Source organism: Embiotoca jacksoni, unplaced genomic scaffold (genome assembly GCF_022577435.1).
Source record: "Embiotoca jacksoni isolate LCO1_2020_lvr unplaced genomic scaffold, fEmbJac1.0.p SCAF_23, whole genome shotgun sequence".
Lineage (NCBI taxonomy): Eukaryota > Metazoa > Chordata > Actinopteri > Embiotocidae > Embiotoca > Embiotoca jacksoni.
In genome coordinates this window covers 11,173,942-11,196,599 of record NW_027185374.1, presented here as the reverse complement: position 1 = coordinate 11,196,599, position 22,658 = coordinate 11,173,942, and the positions used below count along the sequence as shown (strand labels likewise).

The window sequence follows — 22,658 nt, the reverse complement described above, 5'->3', positions numbered from 1 at the left end:
AGGATTATGTGTTGAGCTACATAGAGGTCTGCTGACGATATATTGCTGTTTTCTATTAAAATGCTTTAAAATGTGACAGCATGACTTTCACTTTGGTTTGTGTATTTTCAAATATCCTGTTACTTTTGTCAGTTTCAAATTATTTCAATGAAAATCATAGATTTTTCTCTTCATCATAAAAGATTACATACAAATGTATCCATGACTACAGATTGTTAAAATAGAGCCTCAACCGGACAGATAGTTTGGAGCCAATATTATAATAACACCAGTATGATTCCTGATAGGCAAACTGCCCTCATCAAGTGTTTTAAAACTTCACCCATTGATCAAAGTCAGTAAACAAACTATTTCTTCTTTATATATATATTCTATATAACTATATTTATTTATATATGTATATATATATTTATTTATACTTTTCTTTTATCAAACTGCAAAATAATCAGTACTGAGTAAAATATCTCCCTCAGTGTAAACATTATGAAAAAGTGTTGGCACAAGAACATACAAGAATATATATTTACACATTGTGTACCTTTTATTGCGTGGTTTCATAAACAGTGTATGTCTTATATGGTCTAATTTATAAATATTCAAACAAATCATGAATATATAATGTTCACACTAAGGCTGCTATTTTCAAGTCAATCTTCCTTATATAGCCGTATGTCACTAATTTACCGAAATAAGCTTTACAGTCTGTACAGTGTAGTTTGACACAGCAACTATTTCAGCACTCCAAACATGTCAAAGTAGTTTTGTGTTGGCAAAATCACCTTGAAATATTTTTCCAGTAATAATAATCCTGAAAGCCGACCTGAACCAGCTGTAAAAGAAAGCATAAATGAATGGATTGAGCATTGAATTGGACAGTGCAAGCCAGTTAAGAAGTTCATTCACTGCAACTGGTACACTCACGTTATCTAATAGCTGAAAGGAAAAACAGAGAAAGAAAGGCAGCCAACACATCAGAAAAACTCCCATAACTATAGTCAGAGTTTTGGTGGCCTTCCTCTCCATCTTACTGACAGCTGCTCCAGACTTTGTTGTGTTCTGGATTCTCCGTGCCTGTCTCAGTGCAACAAGGAAAATCTTCAGGTAGATACACAGCATTATAATCACTGGGAGGTAAAATGAGAAAATAGGTCCCAGCATGTTTGCAAGCAGAACATAAAAGTAACATTTTTCTTTGCATTTTTCATGGTTTAATCCTGCAATAATAAAGCCAATGGCAACGAGAACAGAAATGCTCCAGGTCACCAGGATCATGATCACAACAACATGAACATTTATCTTAGTTCTGTATGTCAGCGGCTGACACACTGCATAGTATCTGTCAATGGAAATACAACATAGGTTCAAAATGGAAGCTGTGCTCAGTGTAACATCAAAGCTTTCTCGTACCTTGCAGAATAAATCTTGATAATACAGACAGGCGCTGACAGTGAATTCCATGCTGAGTGGAAAAACTAAAACTCCAACAAGCAGGTCGGCCACAGCCAGAGAGAGGATGAGGTAGTTCGTAGAAGTGTGGAGCTGTTTGAAGTAAACGATGGAGATTATTATGAGAAGGTTTCCACACACAATTACAACAGATAACGAGCCAAGGAAAATACATAATAAAACACATATTGATGAAGGCTTGTTTGTCACTATGTAAGAGACCATATCTATTTCATAACAAGGATGTATGTCATCAACATCTGTGCGGTTTACAGAGACTCCTGGTGACATGTCGTCCTGTACAAATGCAAAAATACAGTAATAGTTGATTAGAAGTACAGAAGGATTTTCAGTTAATTAAATGCTCAGTATCACTAAGGCATCAATTTGCCCGGGTATCTTTCATTACTGTGCCACTGAGCACAGTCTTGATTTTATCAGCCCCTATCTCATTACCATAACTCATACATTCTGTAATTGTCCAATCAGATGCATGACTCCTCATGTGGATGACATGAGATGGCAGAATACCATAATGTATTAATTAATTTACCCAGAACTGCTAATATCTCCTTCACCATTTAAGTAGACATATACCATAGTGTCCCCCCACAGCTGTCAAAGTCTACTGGCCAAAATGTAAAATTAAAAAATTATGATAAAAAAAACAACAACAAAAAAACAAATCCTAATCTATATATATGAGATCAGAAAATAGACCCAATCTAACAAGATCTGACAATAATGTGGAGATGCAAAACAATACATCATTTTACATTTGGGGAGAGTGGAGTAAAATGAGTCGTATTGTTTTTTAACGGAGCATCAGACAGGAATACAACTCAATTATAAAGGATGTGTGCCATCAGTTGAAACATTAACACAGTCTCTCAACAACATCTATGATCTCATATTTGGTGGCCCAAAGAAAGTGGTCGTGTGGCTCAATTGTGCTCATTTCAAGAATAAGTTGATCCACCTGAGAAAACAGTTACTAACTAATGTATTAACCAGATTTCAAAATATAATGGTTAATGATTAAAGACCTAATCTGCTTATTTTACTGGTCTTTTTTCAATTATTATTATACATGTTTGTCTATAGTTCTAAAACCCGAATATGGTTTGCCAAGTATCTATTAAGAAACACAACTGGAGGTCTTAAATTGCATGAAACCTTTATTGTTTTGGGGAACATCAATAGATTGTGTATTTATAACTTCAAATGTAGACTCTCAACAGCATGTTTACTGTAATAGAAAAAACTTTTAGCCTATAAACATGACATAAACACTAACATGACACAATGTTCTACAACTATTGTGAATAGTTTCACAATTAATGTGGTTCATGTTGCTTGTGTAACACTGTTTATATTGTTAAGCTGTAAACGTGAGAAGCTTAATTGACATGATTTACTTTTGTTGTGAAAAGCATAAAACAAGAAATGCTGTTACTTTGAAGTACCAGGAAGTAGCCTGGTACGTGGCTTCTTGACGCTAACTGAAAAATGATGATACGGAGAATACCAGATGTCGGGTGCAAGAACGCGTTCTGTTCACTGTTCCAGTTTGTAATACTGCAGTTCAGACAGTAAAGTGTTCCGTTCAAATGAGACGTGTCTTGGTCCTCAGTAGAAGCTCCACTTCACAACAACAACCCTGTTTCCAAAAAAGTTGGGACACTGTAAAATATGAATAAAAACACAATGTCACAACTCACAAGTCATACAAACCCATAGTTAATTGAAAGAAGACCAAAGACAACAAATCAAATGTTGAAACTGAGAAATTTGATTGTTTTGGGGAAAATATATGCCCATTTTGAATTTGATGCCAGCAACACATCAAAAAAGTTGGGAAAGGGACATGTTTACTGCTACTTTTCATTGCTTCTTTTAACCACACTCTGTACAATTTTGGGAACTGAGGAGACCAGTTGCTTGAGTTTTGAAAGTGAAATTTTGTCCAATTCTTGCCTGATTTAGGATTTTAGCTTTTCAATAGTTTGGGGTCTCTTTAATCGTATTTTTCATTTTATGACACTCCAAATGTTTTCGATGGGCGACAGGTCTGGACGTCAGGCAGGCCTGTTTAGCACCCAGACTGTACAACTACGGAGCCATGCTGTTGCGATACATCCAGGATGTGGTTTGGCATTGTTTTGCTGAAACAAGCAAGGTCTTTTCTGAATAAAACATCTGGATAGCAGCATATGTTGCTCCAAAACCTGTATATATATCATTCAGCATTAATGGTGCCTTCCCAGATGTGCTAGCTACCCATGCCATGTGCACGAATGCATCCCTGTACCATCATGGATGCTGATTATTTAACTGAGCGCTGATAACAAGCTGGGTGGTCCCTCTCCTCTTTTGCCCGAAGGACATGGTGTCCATGATTTCCAAAATGAATTTAAAATGTATTTATTGTTTTAGCCTTGTCCCTTATGTACAGAGTTTTCAACGGATTCTCTAAATCTTTTACTGATTGTATGTATCGTAGATGATGAATTCGCCAAATTTTTTACAATTTTACATCAAGGAACATAACTCTTAGATTGTTACACTATTTACCCATGCAGTCTTTCACAAAGTGGTGAACCCCACTCCAAATTAATTGCTGAGACTGCTCCAATCTTGTTACTATTCAACACCATAATTCAGGAACAGAAGGGAAAATGGTGACCATATTTGGTCTGATGTGGACTGGGGACACTAATCTTGGGTGTTCACTTTGAAACTGTGGTGATTGTATAGAGACATTCTGTGCTGTCGGGTTAGAGATGTGTGTCATAATTTATAGGTTCTTTGCAGCAAAATATATATTTGAATAATTTTTTACTGTTAATCAGCTTCATTGACCAAGCATGTGAACATTTATGAGGATTCCTTCAAAGTCTTCGCAAAATAAATTATATTTGTCCGGACAGATATAATTGTAAACTGCAACTTGACTGGTAGGTGAAGGCATACATTTTTATGAAAACAAATACCCTTCTCATTATACTTATCATAACATTAATTTTTAATGATCATTCATATAGAGAGCTTTTCTATTACAGGTCCTGTTTAATGTTTAAGTATAGCTATGATAGTTTTCATCTTAGGTTGGCAAGTTCATGGAACAGAAGCATGATATACTGTACATTCAATAAAGTACCAAAACACGGAACTAAATTATATGCAACGGTGTTGTACAGGAAGGAAATGTTGTAACTTTAACTTATGCTTAAGTCAAGAAAAGTTATCATGTTTCTTTGGTTTACGACACAGTATTTCACTATGTTTAGACACTCCAGGAACAGTAAAAAAAAAAACACTCTTGGAATACTGCAAGAAAAGCAGCTTGTGATATTTTCAATTTTAACTTGCAAATTTAATAGCCTGATTTTTGTGCTTCCAACAGTGCATTTTATTATGGGAATGCAACACATGAAAAACACATACATGATGCCCAGTTATACATGTAAAGTCATTATTTAAATTAGTATTTCTCAACTGTGCCATTATCAGATGGTAATCCTAATGCTGTCAGCATCAGTAAATCAATGCATATTTCATCATAATAGATTTTCTTGAAGCCAATCTGAACCAGCTGTGAAAGAAAACATAAATAAACATAATGTGCATTAAAGTTGACAGTGAAGGCCAGTTTCTAGTTTCAGACAGAAAGTGGCACTTCATCAAGGATCAAAGGTTAAAACATAATGAAGAAAGAAAGGAACAGATCAGAGAGTTATTAGGTTACATTATGACTGCTTGTTTCTCATCTTTAATTTAAGTCAGTTTTTTAGGGGTCTTTGTATCCAATTGTTTATTTCTGTAACAATGGCAACAAAGCATCCCTGACTCGTCATTTTAACCCAAACCACAATGTTTCCCTTAAAACAGGGCCTGATTGTTCCCGAACTCTTTGGGTATTTTAGTCTTTTATTGCCAATTACTGTCACATTTTTGACAATTCAATTGTGTTTTATGCATCTTAAACAGTAACTCAATGTAATTTTGAGTTAGCAAAATCCCCTCTAAATATTTTTCCAGAAATAATCATTTTAAAGGCCAATCTAAACCAGCTGTAAAAGAAAGCATAAATAAATGGATTAAGCATTGAATTTGACAGAGCGAGCCAGTTAAGTGTTTCCATCACATGAACAGGTACTGAATCATTATTATAAGGCAGAAAGATGATGCAAAGAAAGAAAGGAGTCCAACATAGAAGAAACACTCCCAAAACAACAGCCAGAGTTTTGGTGGCCTTCCTCTCCATCTTACTGACAGCTGCTCCAGACTTTGTGTTCTGGATTCTCCGTGCCTGTTTCAGTGCAACAAGGAAAATCTTCAGGTAGCTACATAGCATTATGATAGCTGGGAAGTAGAATGACAATATAGGTACAATAGTGTTGGTTATGAGAACATTAAGTAAACATCTTTCCTCGCATGTTTCACTGTTTAATCCTACAATTATTACAACAATTCCAAGTAGAGCAGAGACACCCCAGTTCACCAGGATCATGATTGCAACAACATAGTGATTGATTTTAGTTGTGTATGTTAGGGGCTGACACACTGCGTAATATCTGTCAACAGAAATACAACACAGAGTCAGAATAGAACATGTACCCAGTGATATATGAAAGCTGCCGTGTACTTTGCAGATCAAACCGTCAAGATACAGGCATCGGCTGAAAGAGAACACCATGCTGAAAGGAAAAACTATAATCCCAACAAGCAGGTCAGCTGCAGCCAGAGAGAGGATGAGGTAGTTAGTAGGAGTGTGCAGCTGTTTGAAGTAAACAATAGAGATTATGACAAGGAAGTTTCCACATATTGTTATAACAGACAATAAAGCAAGGAAAACATATATCAATACACATATAATGGAAGGACTGTTTGTCAGTATATTATTGAAATTATCTATGATATAGCAGGGATGTATTTCAGTCCTATTGACAGAAATGTCTGGTGCCATGTTTCAAAATTCCTGCGTTTCAATAAAATGAATATAATCAACAATGTAATTTCAGCGTCTGCACCAACCTGAAGCTCCACTTGACCTGGCCTCTCCTGGTCAACTAACGAGCTGCTCAGCAGTAAGAGAGTCGACACACAGAGTTAAAGGTTGTAAAGAAGAGAGACGGTGTTGAGAGTTGTCCTATCACATGTTGATGACAAAAAACACATTATCATACTCTATCATGAAGGTGGGAGGGTCCGGAAGAGATGAAGCACGTTTTTGGTGAAAAAACTTCCTTCGGCACGGGGGGTGTCAAATGCTTCCCAATTATGTAGAACCTAAATGGCCTCTATCAGACAGGAAGTATACAGTGCATCCGGAAAGTAATCACAGCGCTTCACTTTTTCCACATTGTTATGTTACAGCGTTATTCCAAAATGGATTACATCAATTTTTTTCCCTCAAAATTTTACACACAATACCCCATAATGACAAAGTGAAAAAAATGTTTTTAAAATTTTTGCAAATCTATAAAAATAAAGAACGAAAATATAATGCGTACAATGCCTATACAAAGTATTCACCCCCCTTGGATGTTTCACCCTTTTGTTGCTTTTATACATGAAATCATGGTCAATATTATTTGGCTTTTTTGACAAGAATTTGCAAAAAAAAAAAGCTTCTTTCATGTCAAATTGAAAACAGATTTTTACATATTAATGTCAATTAATTAAAAATATATAGTGTGAAATAAGTGTTTGCATACATATTCACCCCCTTTAAAGTGACTGACCTAATTCAACAGAGGTCCAGCTAGTTGATGCCGGCAGTGTCACAATTAGTGAAATGGAGAGCACCTGAGTGCAGTTGATGTTTGTCAAGTGATTGTAGTATAAAAACACCTCTGTCTGGGAGGTCCAGTCTCTGGTTCATCAGTATTGCTGCTACAATTGCAACATGAAGAGAAAAGAACACTCCAAGCAACTCAGAGAAAAGATCATTGAAAAGTATAAGTCAGGAGATGGCTACAAAAAGATTTCCAACTCACTGGACATACCACAGAGTTCAGTTAAATCCATCATTAAGAAATGGAAGGAGTGTGGCACTTGTTTAAATCTGCCTGGAGCTGGCCGTCCTCACAAACTGAATGACCGGGCAAGAAGACTGGTGAGGGAGGCCACCAAGACACCTACGACCACTCTGAAGGAGTTAAAAGCTTCAGTGGCTCAGATGGGAGACTGTACATACAACAACTGTTGCCCGGGTTCTTCACCAGTTGAAGCTGTATGGGAGAGCGGCAAAGAGAAAGCCACTGTTGAAAAAAGCTCACGTAAAATCTCACCTGGAATTCGCCCAAAGGCATGTGGGAGACTCCAATGTCAATTGGAAGAAGGTTCTTTGGTCTGATGAGACAAAAATGTAGCTTTTTGGCCATCAGAGTAGACGCTATGTTTGACTAACACCAAACACTGCACATCACCACAAACACACCAGCTCCACCGTGAAGCATGGTGGTGGCAGCATCATGCTCTGGGGATGCATCTCAGCAGCAGGCCCTGGAAGGCTTGTAAAGGTAGAAGGGAACATGAATGCAGGAAAATATCACCAAATCCTGGAGGATAATCTGATTCAGTCTGCAAGAGAACTACGATTTGGGAGAAGATTTATTTTCCAGCAAGACAACGACCCCAAAGCATACAGCAAAAGCTACACAGAAATGGTTCAAAGACAACAAGGTGAATGTTCTGGAGTGGCCAAGTCAAAGCCCAGATCTCAATCCAATTGAGAATTTGTGGCTGGACTTGAAAAGAGCTGTTCACACCTGATCCCAGAGCAACCTGACGGAGTTTAGGTTGCTTTGCAAGGAAGAATAGAGAAAATTGCAGTGTCCAGATGTGCCAGCCTGTTTGAGACATATCCACACAGACTCAGCGCTGTGATTGCATCTACTAAATACTGACCTGAAGGGGCTGAATATTTATGGGATCATTTACTTTTTACCGTAAAAAAATTGGTTTAAATCCACTTTTGTTCATTTTCTCACATGAACGTAGCCTCCGTGACATTAGACATATTATAAGACTGTTTTTGAAGCTCAGGCTGAAAATAGTCAGTTTTCAAAAGCTTCCTGACTGAGTGAAGTGACCTGGAAGTACTAATAAGGTCTCAATTATGTAAATGCCTAGGAAAGGTGTTTCAATGCTTCCTTTCTTGTCTCATTTAGCATAGGATACACCATCTTTTATGAAAGAAAAGGACATAATCCTGTATGAAGGTATTTTTGTGTCTTTATAATGCAAGCAAAAAGCTTGGAAATAGAAAAAAAAACAGTTCCTGAGTTCAAAATAAATGTTGTAACCCATCCATCCAGCTTCTCATCTAGACTCTTTCAACCTGTAACCACATCAACTGACTTCTCCTTTCTTTTTTGCTGTTTTCTTACTGACACTTTTGAAAGTTTTTAAACTTTTGATCATGTTTATATATGGTTTCTTCTTTGCAGTGTGGAGTTTTAACCTGCAATTGTGGATGCAGCAATGAACTGTGTTCACAGACGATGGATTTCAGAAATATTTCTGCGCCTATTCAGTGTTTTCCAGTAAAGATTTTTATCCGTTTTTAATGCAGTGCAGAGGGGCTGAAGATCAGGGCGTTCAACATTGTTTTTTCAGCCTCATCCCTTCTGTACGGAGATTTTGTCAGATTCTCTTGGTCTTTTACTGATTTTATATATCACAGATGATGAAATCCCCAAATTCTTTGCAATTTTACATAAAGCAACATTATTCTTAGACTGTTACACTATTTACCCACAAAGTCTGTCACAGAATGGAGAACCACACCCCATCTTCTCTCCTGAGAGACTGCCTCTCTTGGAAGCTCTTTTTACATCCAATCTTGTTACTTATCTGTTGGCAGTCAACTTAATTTGTTGTGAGATCTTCCACCTCGTGTTGTTTTAGCATTATACAACTTTTTTACCCTGTCCCAACTTTTTGGGAAACAGAGCTGTATAACTGTATAATTGCAAACTTTGTAGCCAATGACATAAATCCTAACATGTCACGTGTGAATGGAAAATGCTCTTGAAAATGGCAAACCAGTGAAACTTCCATGTCATCCATAAAAACTGTATGCAGGGATCTGAGGACATAATGAAAAATAGGCCTACATGACCATGACAGCAATGTAACGTTGCTCCCTCTTTACAGTTTTGGGGGTTTAAGCAGCATTTTCAGGATATCACTCCAGGTGAAAAATCCTTTATCTTGTTCCTTAAGGGCAAACTGTGACTTCAAGGATGAACTGAAATGATTTTGGAGGTGAAAGGTCATGGTGACCCCCAAAACATATTTGTGGCCATGACTCAATAATTCATACCATAATAGCATTTCACACAAATGTCTAAAAGGATGAAATTATGAAGTGGTACATTTTATATTTAAAAGAACACAGGTCAACTTCACTATTACATTATTCTGCAGGGAAAGGGAAATGGTGACCATATTTGTGAAAATTGGTGTTATGCTGAACTGGGGACACTAATCTTGGGTGTTCACTTTGAAACTGTGGTGATTGTATGGAGACATTCTGTGCTGTTGGGTTAGAGATGTGTGTCAATTCACGTTTTAGAATTCATTGTTTCTTCACAGCAACATCTATATTTGAATAATTGTCGAGTGACTTTAACTTGTCATAAAATTATCATAGTTGTCTGGACAGATATAATTGTAAACGATAACTTTACTTGATGATGGAAGCATACAACCATGAGGAAGTAATTCAGTTTTGTCTGAAAACAAATACCCTCGTAAAATTAATCATTTTCTAAATAGAGCTTTTCTATCACAGGTCTTACATTGGATCTATATAAGAAAGTTGAGGTGGGAATTCTAAACCGTACTTGTAAAGTCATATAGTACAGAGACATATATGGCGAAACTATTTACATAGCTGTCTGTTTGCCAAGTTTCCTGTTTAATGTTTAAGTCTAGCTATGATATTTTTCATTTTAGGTTGACAAGATCATGAACCAGAAGCATTATATGCTGTATATTCATTAAAGTACTAAAAGATGGAACTAAAAATATGCCCCGGTGTTGTACAGTGTGGAAATGTTGTAACTTTAAATTATGCTTATTTCAAGAGAAGTAAATTTCAAAAGTTGCTTTGAAATTTGATTTGGTTTATGACACTGTATTTGACTATATTTACACACCGTGCAAAACATCAAGAAAAGCAGCTAAGGAAATTTGTAATTTCAAGTGGGATTTTTAATCATATTTCAGTCAGTTAATTACACAAAATAACTTACTTCTACATCTGAGCCAGGCTTTGACAGCATTTATTGTTTTTCATGTACATGTAAACATATTAATGGCCGGATTTTTCTGTGATTCGAACTGCATGTTACCATGGAAATGCAAAGAATTTACAAATGAAAAACACATACATGACGTCAGGTATATTTATTTATATATATATATATATATATATATATATATATATATATATATATATATATATATATATATATTAATGATTTATGTAAGTAAGTTTAGTTTAAATGATATCAACCGTGCCATTATCAGATGGAAATCCTAATGCTGCCAGTGTCAGTAAGTCAAAACAGTTTTCACCTTATTTTCTTGAAGCCAACCTGAACCATCTCTAAAAGAAAATATAAATAAACATACAAAGCATGACATTTGACAGTGTAGGCCAGTTACTAGTTTCAGAGAGAAAGTGGCACTTCATCTAAGAAAGCATCAAAAAGAAAAGAAGTCAGCTGATGTGGTTACAGAGTCCACATGAGGAGCTGGATGGATGGGTTACAATGTATAGTTTTAACTCTTCTTCAATTTAATTTTGTTTTTTTAGTTTTTTGTATCCAACCGTTTATTCCTGTAACAATGGCAACAAAGGTTCCCTGACTCGTCATTTTAACCCAAACCACAAAGTTTCCCTTAAAACAGGACCTGGTCCTTCCTTGTAACAAACCAAATCATTGGGTTTATTAGTTTATTACGGTCTTTTACTGAAACATTTATGACAATTCAACTGTGTTTCTTTGCACCTTAAACAGTAACTCAATGTAATTTGGAGTTAACAAAATCCCCTCTAAATATTTTTCCAGAAATAATCATTTTAAAGGCCGATCTGAACCAGCTGTAAAAGAAAGCATAAATAAATGGATTCAGCATTGAATTTGACAATGTTAGCCAGTTAAGTGTTTCCATCACAGAACCTGGTACTGAATCATTAGTATAAGGCAGAAAGGTGTAACAAAGAAAGAAAGGAGTCCAACATAAAAGAAACACTCCCAAAACAACAGCCAGAGTTTTGGTGGCCTTCCTCTCCATCTTACTGACAGCTGCTCCAGACTTTGTGTTCTGGATTCTCCGTGCCTGTCTCAGTGCAACAAGGAAAATCTTCAGGTAGATACACAGCATTATGATCACTGGGAGGTAAAATGATAATATAAGTCCAATAGTGTTGGCTATGAGAACAGTAATTAAACACTTTCCCTCGCATGTTTCACTGTTTAATCCTGCAATTATGACAACAATTCCAATTAGAGCAGAGACACCCCAGCTCATCAGGATCATGATCACAACAACATAGTGATTGATTTTAATTGAGTATGTTAGAGGCTTACACACTGCGTAATATCTGTCAACAGATATACAACACAGGTTCAGAATAGAACATGTGCTCAGTGATATATCAAAGCTGCCTCGTACTTTGCAGAATAAACCCTCATGATACTGACATGAGCTGAGAGAGAACACCATGCTGAAAGGAAAAACTATAATCCCAACAAGCAGGTCAGCTGCAGCCAAAGAGAGGATGAGGTAGTTAGTGGGAGTGTGCAGCTGTTTGAAGTAAACAATAGAGATTATTACAAGGAAATTTCCACAAACTGTTGTAACAGACAATAAAGCAAGGAAACCGTATACCAATACACATATAATGGAAGGACTGTTTGTCAGTATATAATTCAAATTATCTATGACATAGCAGGGATGTATGTCAGTCACAATGTCAGTCCCATTGACAGATACTTCTGGTTTCATCTTTCACAATTCAATAAAATTCAAATGATGAACAATATAATTTTACCGTCTGCACCAGCCTGACGCTCCACTTGAGTAGCCTGATCAACTAACGAGCTGCTCAGCAGTAAGAGAGTCAACACACAGAGTTAAAGAAGGTTGTAAAGAAGAGAGACAGTGTTGAGAGTTGTCCAATCACATGATGATGACAAAAAAACACATTATCATACTCTAACTATGAAGGTGGGAGGGTCCAGCAGATCTGCAGCACGTTTTTGGTCACGTGCAGCCTAATTGTGCAGCACCTACATGGCCTCTATCAGACAGGAAGTATATGTATTCACAAAGAAGTTAACTAACCAACTACCAGGTAGACATGAGTAAACAATTTTTTACCTCAAACTCATTTTGCAATACCTTGCAACAAGTACAATTTTGGATACTTGGTAGCTTTCCAGCAATCAAATCCACCCAAGACACATGAAGTGACAAAGTGTACATGAGGTTTGTCACTCTCAGATCTTAATCCATCCTTGCACATCATGACCCTCCTTAGGCCATGCTCCACTGCACTGTCGAGGCATTTTCCCAGGGCCAACCAACATCTTTTCCTGGTAGTCCTGTGGATTATCAGTTTGTTGTTGATGAAGACGACAAGTCCGTCACCGTTAATGTCCCAAGGACTCCCAATCATTTCATAAAACTTTATTTTTGATCGGTTTGTGATTTTACAAGTCTCTGCATGTATCGGCAGTAGTGCTGGAACTCGGTTATTGTCCTCTGGACAATAATCGGATGACTCTGAGTCCTTGCACTTTTTGCTTTTGGACCCCTTCTTTTGAGATATTCCCCCATTTTTTTCATCTCGTTCCTTCTTTTTATCCTCCGAAATGTCAACCACCCTAATTAATTCATTCACTAACGGGGTCATTTGGTTTGGCAGAGATTTAGGGATGTCAAGTTTGGTAGGGTCTGTGTCTGGAGGTCATGGTGATTCCTCTATCCCCCATTTTCTGGATCAGATTAAGGATCAAAACTGCTTTTTTCTGATCCATCTCTTTTGGAGCCATGGCTTTCGAACTGGCTCTGACTATTTTTATAGTTGGCTAGTTTGGGTCTTGTATGCTCACAGGCGGTTCAGCTGGTTTGATGCTATTTGTACCTGCTGGTTGCCTTAGATCCAGTGTTTACCAACACAGAGTCTATTCCAGCTTCACCAGCAGTCATTTTAACTATGGAGTCATACATGGTGGATGGGCTCACTTGGGTGGACACCCTGCCACCCCTCCAGTAGCATTACCCACCATTCCAGCCAGATGTGAATGTCCCCTATTGTCTTTACATTGGTTGGACTTTTCCCCACCTCTACTAGCTGGTTCCCCTTGGTCTTCTGGGAGTAGTGGATTTCCTGGACCCGGCAGGTTTCTTCCACCTCTGCCCCGAGTCTGTCGCTGTCCTTCCCCAGGTTGCATTCTTGGAGGTGACGCTGCACCGACTGGTCCCAGGTGTCGCAACTGTCCCCCCTCAGGATGATCTAACACGGGAGCTGATAGGTTGCTCTGGCAGGATCCGAGGCCTGACTCCCTATAGAACCTGGTTCAGCCATGCTGTTATAATATGTCCAGAATGTGGTTTGGTAGTGTTTTGCTGAAACAAGCAAGGCCTTCCCTGAATAAAACGTGGTCTGTATGGCAGCATATGTTGCTCCAAAAGCTGTATATATCATTGAGCATTAATGGTACCTTCCCAGATGTGCTAGCTACCCATGCCATGTGCACTAACGTATCTCTGTACCATCATGGATGCTAGTTTTTTAACTGAGTGCTAATAACATCGTGGATGGTCCCTCTCCTCTTTTGCCTGAAGGACACAGTGTCCATGATTTCCAAAAAGAATTTCAAATTTTGTTATGTCAGACCACATGACCGTTTTGCACTTCACTTCAGTCCATCTTTTGGGAGGCACGGTGGTGCAGTGATTAGCATTGTCGCCTCACAGCAAAAAGGTTCCGGGTTCGAATCCGGTCCTGGGCCTTTCTGTGCGGAGTTTGCATGTTCTCCCTGTGCTTGCGTGGGTTCTCTCCGGGTTCTCCGGCTTCCTCCCATCATCCAAAAACATGCACGTCAGGTTACCTGGCGCTGCGCTAGTGGCAGCCTGTTGCAGCAGCTCCCCCCTGAGAGCCCCCCTGCTGTAGCGAAGAAATTTCCCCTCGGGGATTAATAAAGTGAAATAAATTAAAATTAAATTAAATCTTAAATGAGCTTGGGCTCAAAGACAACAATGTTTGTGGATCATGTTTATATATGGTTTCTTCTTTGCATGGTGGAGATTTAACCTGCAATTGTGGATGCTGCGATGAATTGTGTTCAAAGACGATGGATTTCAGAAATGTTTCTTCTCCTACTCATTGTTTTCCAGTAATGATTTATATCTGTTTTTAATGCAGTGCCGAGGGGCTGAAGATCACGGCGTTCAATATTGGGGTTTTTTCAGCCTTGTCCCTTAGGTACAGAGATTTTGCCATATTCTCTTAATCTTTTACTGATTTTATATATCGTAGATGATGAAATCCCCAAATTCTTTGCAATTTTACATAAAGCAATGTTACTCTTAGACTGTTACACTATTTACCCACAAAGTATTTCACAGAATGGAGAACCACACCCCATATTCTCTCCTGAGAGATTGCCTCTCTGGGAAGCTCTTTTTACACCCAATCGTGTTACTTATCTGTTGACAGTCAACTTAATTTGTTGCGGGATGTTCCACCTCATGTTGTTTTAGTATTATACAACTTTTCCCATCTGTTTTGACCCTGTCCCAACTTTTAGGGAAACAGGGTTGTAAATATGTGTAATTGCAAACTTTGTAGCCAATGACATAAACCCTAACATGTCACTTGAATGGAAAATGCTCTTCAAAACGTCAAATCAGTGATGCTCCCATGTCATCCACAAAAACTCCTACAAAGCCATGGCTATTGCAGAAATGTATGCAGGGATCTGAGGACAGAATAAAAAATAAGTGTACTTAACCATGATAGCAATGTAAAATTGCTCCCTCTTCACGGTTTTGGAGGTTTAAGCAGCATTTTCAGGATATCAGTCCACGGGAAGAGTCATTTATCTTGTTCCTTCAGCGCAAACTGTGACCTCAAGGATTAACTGAATTGATTTTGGAGGTGAAAGGTCATGGTGACCCCACAAAACATATTTGTGGCCATAACTCAGGAATTCATGCAATAATTATAACAACATTTTACACAAATGTCAAAAAGGATTAAATTATGAAGTGGTGACATTTTATATTCAAAAGATCACAGTTTAATTTCACTGTTACATTATTCTGCAGGAAAGGGCAAATGGTGACCATATTTGACACAACAGATATTATTGCAAATTGCAACTTGACTTGTTGTTGGACGCATTCAGCCACAAGACAGTAATTCTAGTTTTTTTCTGAAAACAAATAACCTTCTGACCAGTGTGACTTTTTTATTATCATTTTATATAGAGAGCTTTTCTCATGCAGGTCTTACATTGGATCTATATAATAAAGTTGAAATGGGAATTCTAAACCATACTTGTAAAATCACATATAGTACAGAGACATATCTGGATAATTTTTTCACGTAGATGTCCGTTTGTCAAGTTTCCTCTTTAATCTTTCAATATAGCTATGCCATTTTTCATTTTAGGATGAAAGGTTTATGAACTAGAAGCATTATACACTGTACATTCATTAAAGTACAAAAATATGCAATTAAAAATATGCCCCGGTGTTGTAGAGTATGGGAATGTTGTAACTTTAAAATCAAATTAATTAAAAATTAATTCAAGAGAAGTTAATTTTCAAAACTTGGAAACTGCTTTGCATTCACCGAACTCTTCGTAATTGGAAAAATAAAATATGATTTCTTCAAAACATAGGTATATATTTTATTAGTGCACAAAATAAACCATGCATCAGTTGCACACAAAATCACTGTGTGCAAAGAAAAAAACCAACAAACAAAACATGAATTTCACACAAAAACATAACTCAATGAATGATTTGCGATCAGGTACGCAACTTCATACGATGCTGTGAGGATCGGTTTGTCGACAAACAAAACATGAATTTCACGCAAAAACATAACTCAGTGAATATTTACTGCAAATCAATGTGACTTTTGCTGTTGCCTTTCAGATACAAGTTCAGAAATGCACGGCTTCTCCTTGGCAAGTGCCACTCTCATATCATTTTTGCAGCAAAGTCTGTTCCTTTTCTTAGTTTTCATGTCCACCATCCTCGAAAAGGATTGCTCACAAAGATACGTTGTAACAAACGGTGTGAGTATCTCAAGGGCTTTCTTGGCAATATGAGGGTATGGTACGATTTGGTGACACCAAAATGTTGAGAGCGTTGTTGTTCCGAAGAGTTGCTGTTGAAGCTGGCTCTGCTGAAGTTCAATGATTTCGTCGAGGCATTCATCGTTGACATCTGTTGTCGCAACACTAAACGTGAACGGCTGTCTCACCCTTGCTGGATATGACTGTGTGGTGGGGAAGTATCCGTCGAGGGACTTTGCGAGCACATCTAAGTGCATGGCAATCGCTTGCTTCAGCTCCCCAGGTACAGAAATGTCTCCAATTCCAGACACGTCTTCGATCTTACTTACACAGTCGTCCAGCAGGGGAAAGTTTGCAAAGTTGTCATTCTCTGTTCGTCGTTTCCATAAAGGTAGCTTTTTTTTAAAAACGCATTCAGGTTTTCTTCCGCTTCGATGATGTTGACTCCACCGCCCTGCATCTGTCGATTGAGATGATTGAGAGCATCGAAAATATCGGCCATGTACGCCAAGATGAGAATGAACTCAGAATCTTCGAAGCAATCTGCGTGACAATGTTGATGCTCTCGCAAAAACAGGGCTAATTCCACACGCATTGCAAAAACCCGATTCAGCACATTTCCCCGGGATAACCACCGAACGTTAGAATGGTACAGAAGTACCTCGAATTCAGAGCCCATTTCCTGACAGAGCTCTTTGAAGATGCGATGATTCATAGCACTATTTCGCACGTAGTTCACACATTCAACTACGATTTTTAGTACTTCTGCCAGTTTTGGAGGCAAGGTTTTTGTTGCCAACGCATGCCTGTGCAGAACACAGTGTGTAACAATGATGTGTGGTGCATCGGATTTCACCAGCGCTCCAAAACCAGAGTGTCGTCCCAGCATGGCTAGAGCTCCGTCCGAACAAACTGCAGAAACCATATTCCACAAAAGATTGTTGTCTCTGAAGAAGTCATCCATGAGTTTCTTCACATCGACTGCCTTGGTTGTTGTTGTAAGAGGCTTACAAAATAAAAAATCTTCCTTTATCTCGTCGTCTTTCATATAGCGCACGAATACAACAAGATGGCTGAGATTGGAAACGTTGGTGGTCTCATCGAGTTGGAGGCTGAATTTTGCTGGGCTTGAAATCAGATCTGCAACTACTTGAGCCAAGATGTTATTGCTCATGTCGTCTATTCTGCTGCTGATCATGTCATTTGAAAGAGGAATTTGGGATGACTTATCTTCAGCAGCAGTGTTCGCCATCTTCAACGCAGCTGGTTTCGCGAGTGTTTCACCAATGGTGTGTGGTTTGCCCTGCTTTGCGATCAGGTACGCAACTTCGTACGATGCTGTGAGGATCGGTTTGTCGATGGGTACGAAGCCGAGAACAGGCAGAGTAGCCTTTTCATCGAATCTGGCTCCTTCACCTTGAATTCAGCGAGCGTTGTGTTCTTGTATTTCCCATCATGCAGCTTTAGGAAGTGTTCCTTTAGTTTTGCCAGTGCTAGACTAGAATTGCTCAACTTGGCATTGCAAATCATGCATTGAGGACGCTGACTCCCATCACGTTCCTCTTTACACGTGAATCCATATTGTACGTATTCGTCCAACCACTTTCTTTTTTTGCTCGACATGTTAGTATGAAGGGATTGAAAATCACAAATGGCGTACAACAACAGAGCGCAATGTGGCGTGATCAGCTGCAGCCAATGATGGCCAAGCGCAGCATGACGTCACGAATAATACGTGGGCTGAATTGCGCACACCGAGCGCCCCGTTCGGTGTGAACGCAGCATATGTTTTAGCTTTCTCCGTGCTTTTTGGGCTATCCAAGCCACCGTACCCGTTATGCTGCGTTCACACCGAACGGGGCGCTCGGTGTGAACGCACCTTAAGGAATAGACGGTCATTCATTTTTAAAGCGGCGGCTCACTTGACTGCAGTGTGTGTCTGCTGAACCCCTGAGAGTGACTCATCGAACCCCTGGGGTTCGATCGAACCCAGGTTAAGAACCACTGGTATAGAGTGACTCGTGACACTCAAACAGGTCAAGAAAACACCCAGTTGTTGGTGCCAAAAAGCCGTCGGGAAATTATTTTCCAGGCGGCTCACTATAACCCGATGGCGGGCCACATGGGATATGAGAAAACTCTGGACCGGATAATGGCCCGGTTTTACTGGCCGGGCATCCGGGGGGATGTGCGCCGTTGGTGTGCCTCTTGCCCGGAGTGTCAGCTGGTAAACCAGCCGGCCATTCCGAGGGCGCCTTTACATCCGCTACCCTTGATGGAGGTCCCATTTGACCGTATTGGCATGGACCTCATCGGGCCATTCCACCAGAGCGCACGCGGATATCGCTTTGTGTTAGTCCTAGTGGATTCCGCAACACGATATCCCGAGGCAGTGCCGTTGCGCAGCATTTCGGCAAAAAGCATTGCGCAGGGTCTGTTTCAGGTCATCTCCCGAGTGGGAATCCCGAAAGAGATTCTGATTGACCAGGGCACCCAGTTCATGTCACGAACACTGAGAGAACTTTATGGATTACTGGGCATTAAGTCTATTTGGACCAGTGTTTATCACCCACAGACTGACGGGCTGGTGGAGCGTCTGAATAAGACTTTAAAGTCCATGAGTCGTAAATTTATACATGATGATGGATGTAATTGGGATAAATGGCTTGATCCTCTGTTGTTTGCAGTGCGGGAGGTCCCCTAGGCCTCTGCGGGATTTTCTCCCTTTGAACTGCTGTTTGGCAGGAAACCACGAGGGGTGCTCAACCTGCTTAAGGAAAACTGGGAGGAAGGTCTGAGCCCCGGGAAAAATGAAATTCAGTACGTCATGGACCTGCGAGCAAAACTCCACATACTGGGTCAGATGTCACGTGAGAATTTGCTCCAGGCCCAGGAACGTCAACAACACCTGTACAACAGAGGGGCCAAGCTGAGGCAATTCGCACCGGGAGAAAAGGTACTTGTATTGCTTCCGTCTTCCAGCTCAAAACTCCTTGCCAAGTGGCAAGGGCCCTTTGTGGTCACACGGCGGGTAGGGGACATCGACTATGAGGTGGTGCGATCTGACAGGGGCAGAGCTACACAGATTTACCACCTCAACCTCTTAAAAATATGGAGAGAGGCGGAGCCTGTTTCTCTGGTGTCCGCGGTATCTGAGAGAGAGGAGCTGGGGCCAGAGGTTCCAAAGTCCACCAATCCTGCCTCGCTCCCTTTCAACGCCCATCTCTCCGGGACCCAGAGAACAGACGTGGCCCAGTTGCAGAAGCAGTTTGCTGACGTGTTCTCCCTCCGGCCAGGACACACAAACCTCATAGTGCACAACATTGAGACGTCTCTGGGCGTGACGTTGTGGTCACGGCCCTACCGGTTACCTGAACACAAGAGGAAAATTGTTCAGAGGGAATTGGCTGCTATGCTGGAGATGGGGGTAATAGAAGAGTCCAACAGTGCCTGTTGTAGCCCCATTGTTCTTGTTGCCAAGAAGGATGGATCTATATGGTTCTGTGTGGACTATCGCAGGGTGAATGATGTGTCACGATTTGATGCATACCCAATTTCCCGGGTCGACAAACTCCTGGACCGACTGGGCACTGCACGTTTCTTCATGACACTGGATTTAACCAAGGGCTACTGGCAGATTCCTCTCTCAGCAGAGGCCAAGGAGAAAATGGCCTTCTCTACTCCGTTTGGGTTATATCAATTCACCACGCTTCCCTTTGGGTTGTTCAGTGCCACAGCCACGTTCCAACGTCTCATGGACCGGGTGCTGCGTCCGCATGATGACTGTGGCCAACTTCCTCTCCCGCTCTCTGGGGGGGGGGTTAGGTTAGGCCGGATGGCTCCCCGGCCTAAGTCGGGCGGTGGGGGTATGCGGTGATGAGGTGTGATTTAGCTCAGCTGCAGGGGGTAGAGAGTGGGAGGAGGGAAATTGTGTCTGACCTTACAAAGGCAAGCAGGACCTGTTGAGGAGGGAGGAGAAGCAGCCCGGAACCCGGACGCTTGGAGGCTGAACAGGAGAGCGCCGGCCCCAGTTGTAAAGGAGTGAATCACGCAATAAAAGAAACCATAGACCAAACTTGGTGGCTCAGTGTGTCGTCTGTCTCAACGGAACCCCCACGGTAGCTCAGACCTGCTACACCCATCTTCAATTTAAATCAGTTTTTTAGGGGTCTTCGTATCCAACTGTTTATTCCTGTAGCAATGGCAACAAAGGTTCCCTGACTCATCATTTTAACCCAAACCACAATGTTTCCCTTGAAACAGGGCCTGATCTTTCCTCAAATCATTGGGTTTATTAGTCTTTTATGCCCATTTACTGTCATATTTTTGACAATTGAATTGTGTGTTGTTGCACCTTAAACAATAATTTAATGTAATTTGGAGTTAGCAAAATCCCTTTGGAATAGTTTTCCGGAAATAATTATTTTGAAGGCCGATCTGAACTAGCTGTAAAAGAAAGCATAAATAAACGGATTCAGCATTGAATTTGACAATGTTCGCTAGTAAAGAGTTCCCATCACAGAACCTGGTACTGAATTATGGAGTTTAAACTAGAAAGTTGATGCAAAGAAAGGAAGGAGTCCAACATAAAAGAATCAATTAAAAAAAAAGGCTTTCGATCCAGGCCTATTAGCAAAATGTATACCTATAGATTATCTGCCCTTTATTTCAAAAGTTTTTGGAAAAGCAATTGCAAAATAAATGGTCTGACTGAATTTTTCAGTCAGGGTTCCAGTGCCCTTCCTGTGCATCAGAGCACATTACAAATGATCTTTTCATTGCCTCAGCCAATGGACTCATCTGTTTACTCTTTCTGCTACAGTAGATCTCGTGTTGCTTTTGGCACCATTGATCACATGTCATTACAGAGACGAAAACATGTCATTGGGATTGAATGAACTGCATCAGGCCAGTGGAAGTCATATTTATCGGATAGATTTAAATTTGGCCCTGTGAACGATTCTATGAACACAAAAGCTAGACACGGAGTTCTACAAGTTTCAGTGCTAAGTCTGATACTTTTCACCTTATGCATTCTCCTTTGAGGCCAAATTATTAAGATGCACTGCATTACTTTCCATTGTTATGCAATGAGACCCAACTACACTTATTTTTGGAAGTGAACAAAACAAATCAGTTTGTCAAATTTCAAGTAAATGGCTGGATGACCAGTATTTTTTATTTATAAATCCAGAAAGAACTGAACTTTTTTTATTTTTCCCAAAATTACAAATTCCTTAACAGTTACTGTAGATGGGTTTGCCTTACCTTTTAGCATAATTCTTAGTAATCTTAGAGTTAATTTCATTAGGATACATCCTTAAACTATTTAAGGAAGTCTCAAGGACTGCTTTCTTTGTGCAATATTCCATGCATTTGTCACTTCTAGGCTACACTACTTTAATTCCCTGTTGTCAGGATGCTCTGGTGGCTCCCTGAAAATCCTCCAGCCAATTCATAATGCTGCTGCAGGACAGGAGTTGGCATGAGAGAGCATATTTCCCCCATTTTACCTTCCCTACATTTCGCTACCTTTCAAATCACAAATAAAATAAAAATCAAGCTCCATCCTATATTAAAGATCTCGTATGTACCCTATTATTATAATAGAGCATTTTGTTACCAAAGCACAACCTTGCTTAAAGTTCTGACAGTTTCCAGGTGTATAATGGAAGGCAGGGCCTTTAGCTATCAAGTACTCAAGTGAAACAAACTCTTGGTTTGAGTTCAGGAGGCAGACATCCAATCTATTTTTTTTAAAGTCTAAGCCAAAAACATTTCTTTTTTAACAAAGCCTATAATTATGGTAGGCAAAAATGACCATGAACCATCCTTCTCCTATACTGTTGTCCGCTCTCCTAGCTTGTGCTA

General features: G+C 39.7%; 3 protein-coding genes across 3 annotated transcripts; all 3 read right to left on the bottom strand.

Moving 5' to 3' along the window:
• Positions 1–750: 750 nt before the first annotated feature.
• Positions 751–1,737, bottom strand: LOC138203735 (trace amine-associated receptor 1-like). The gene has a single exon (XM_069158747.1). The coding sequence runs from the start codon at positions 1,735–1,737 to the stop codon at positions 751–753; it is 987 nt and encodes a 328-aa protein (XP_069014848.1).
• Positions 1,738–5,440: 3,703 nt separating this feature from the next.
• LOC138203734 (trace amine-associated receptor 1-like) lies at positions 5,441–6,427 on the bottom strand. Its single transcript, XM_069158746.1, has one exon. It carries the CDS (start codon positions 6,413–6,415, stop codon positions 5,441–5,443), a length of 975 nt encoding a protein of 324 aa, XP_069014847.1. The 5' UTR covers positions 6,416–6,427.
• A 5,063-nt stretch (positions 6,428–11,490) lies between these two features.
• Positions 11,491–12,477, bottom strand: LOC138203732 (trace amine-associated receptor 1-like). Its single transcript, XM_069158745.1, has one exon. It carries the CDS (start codon positions 12,475–12,477, stop codon positions 11,491–11,493), a length of 987 nt encoding a protein of 328 aa, XP_069014846.1.
• Positions 12,478–22,658: the final 10,181 nt, after the last annotated feature.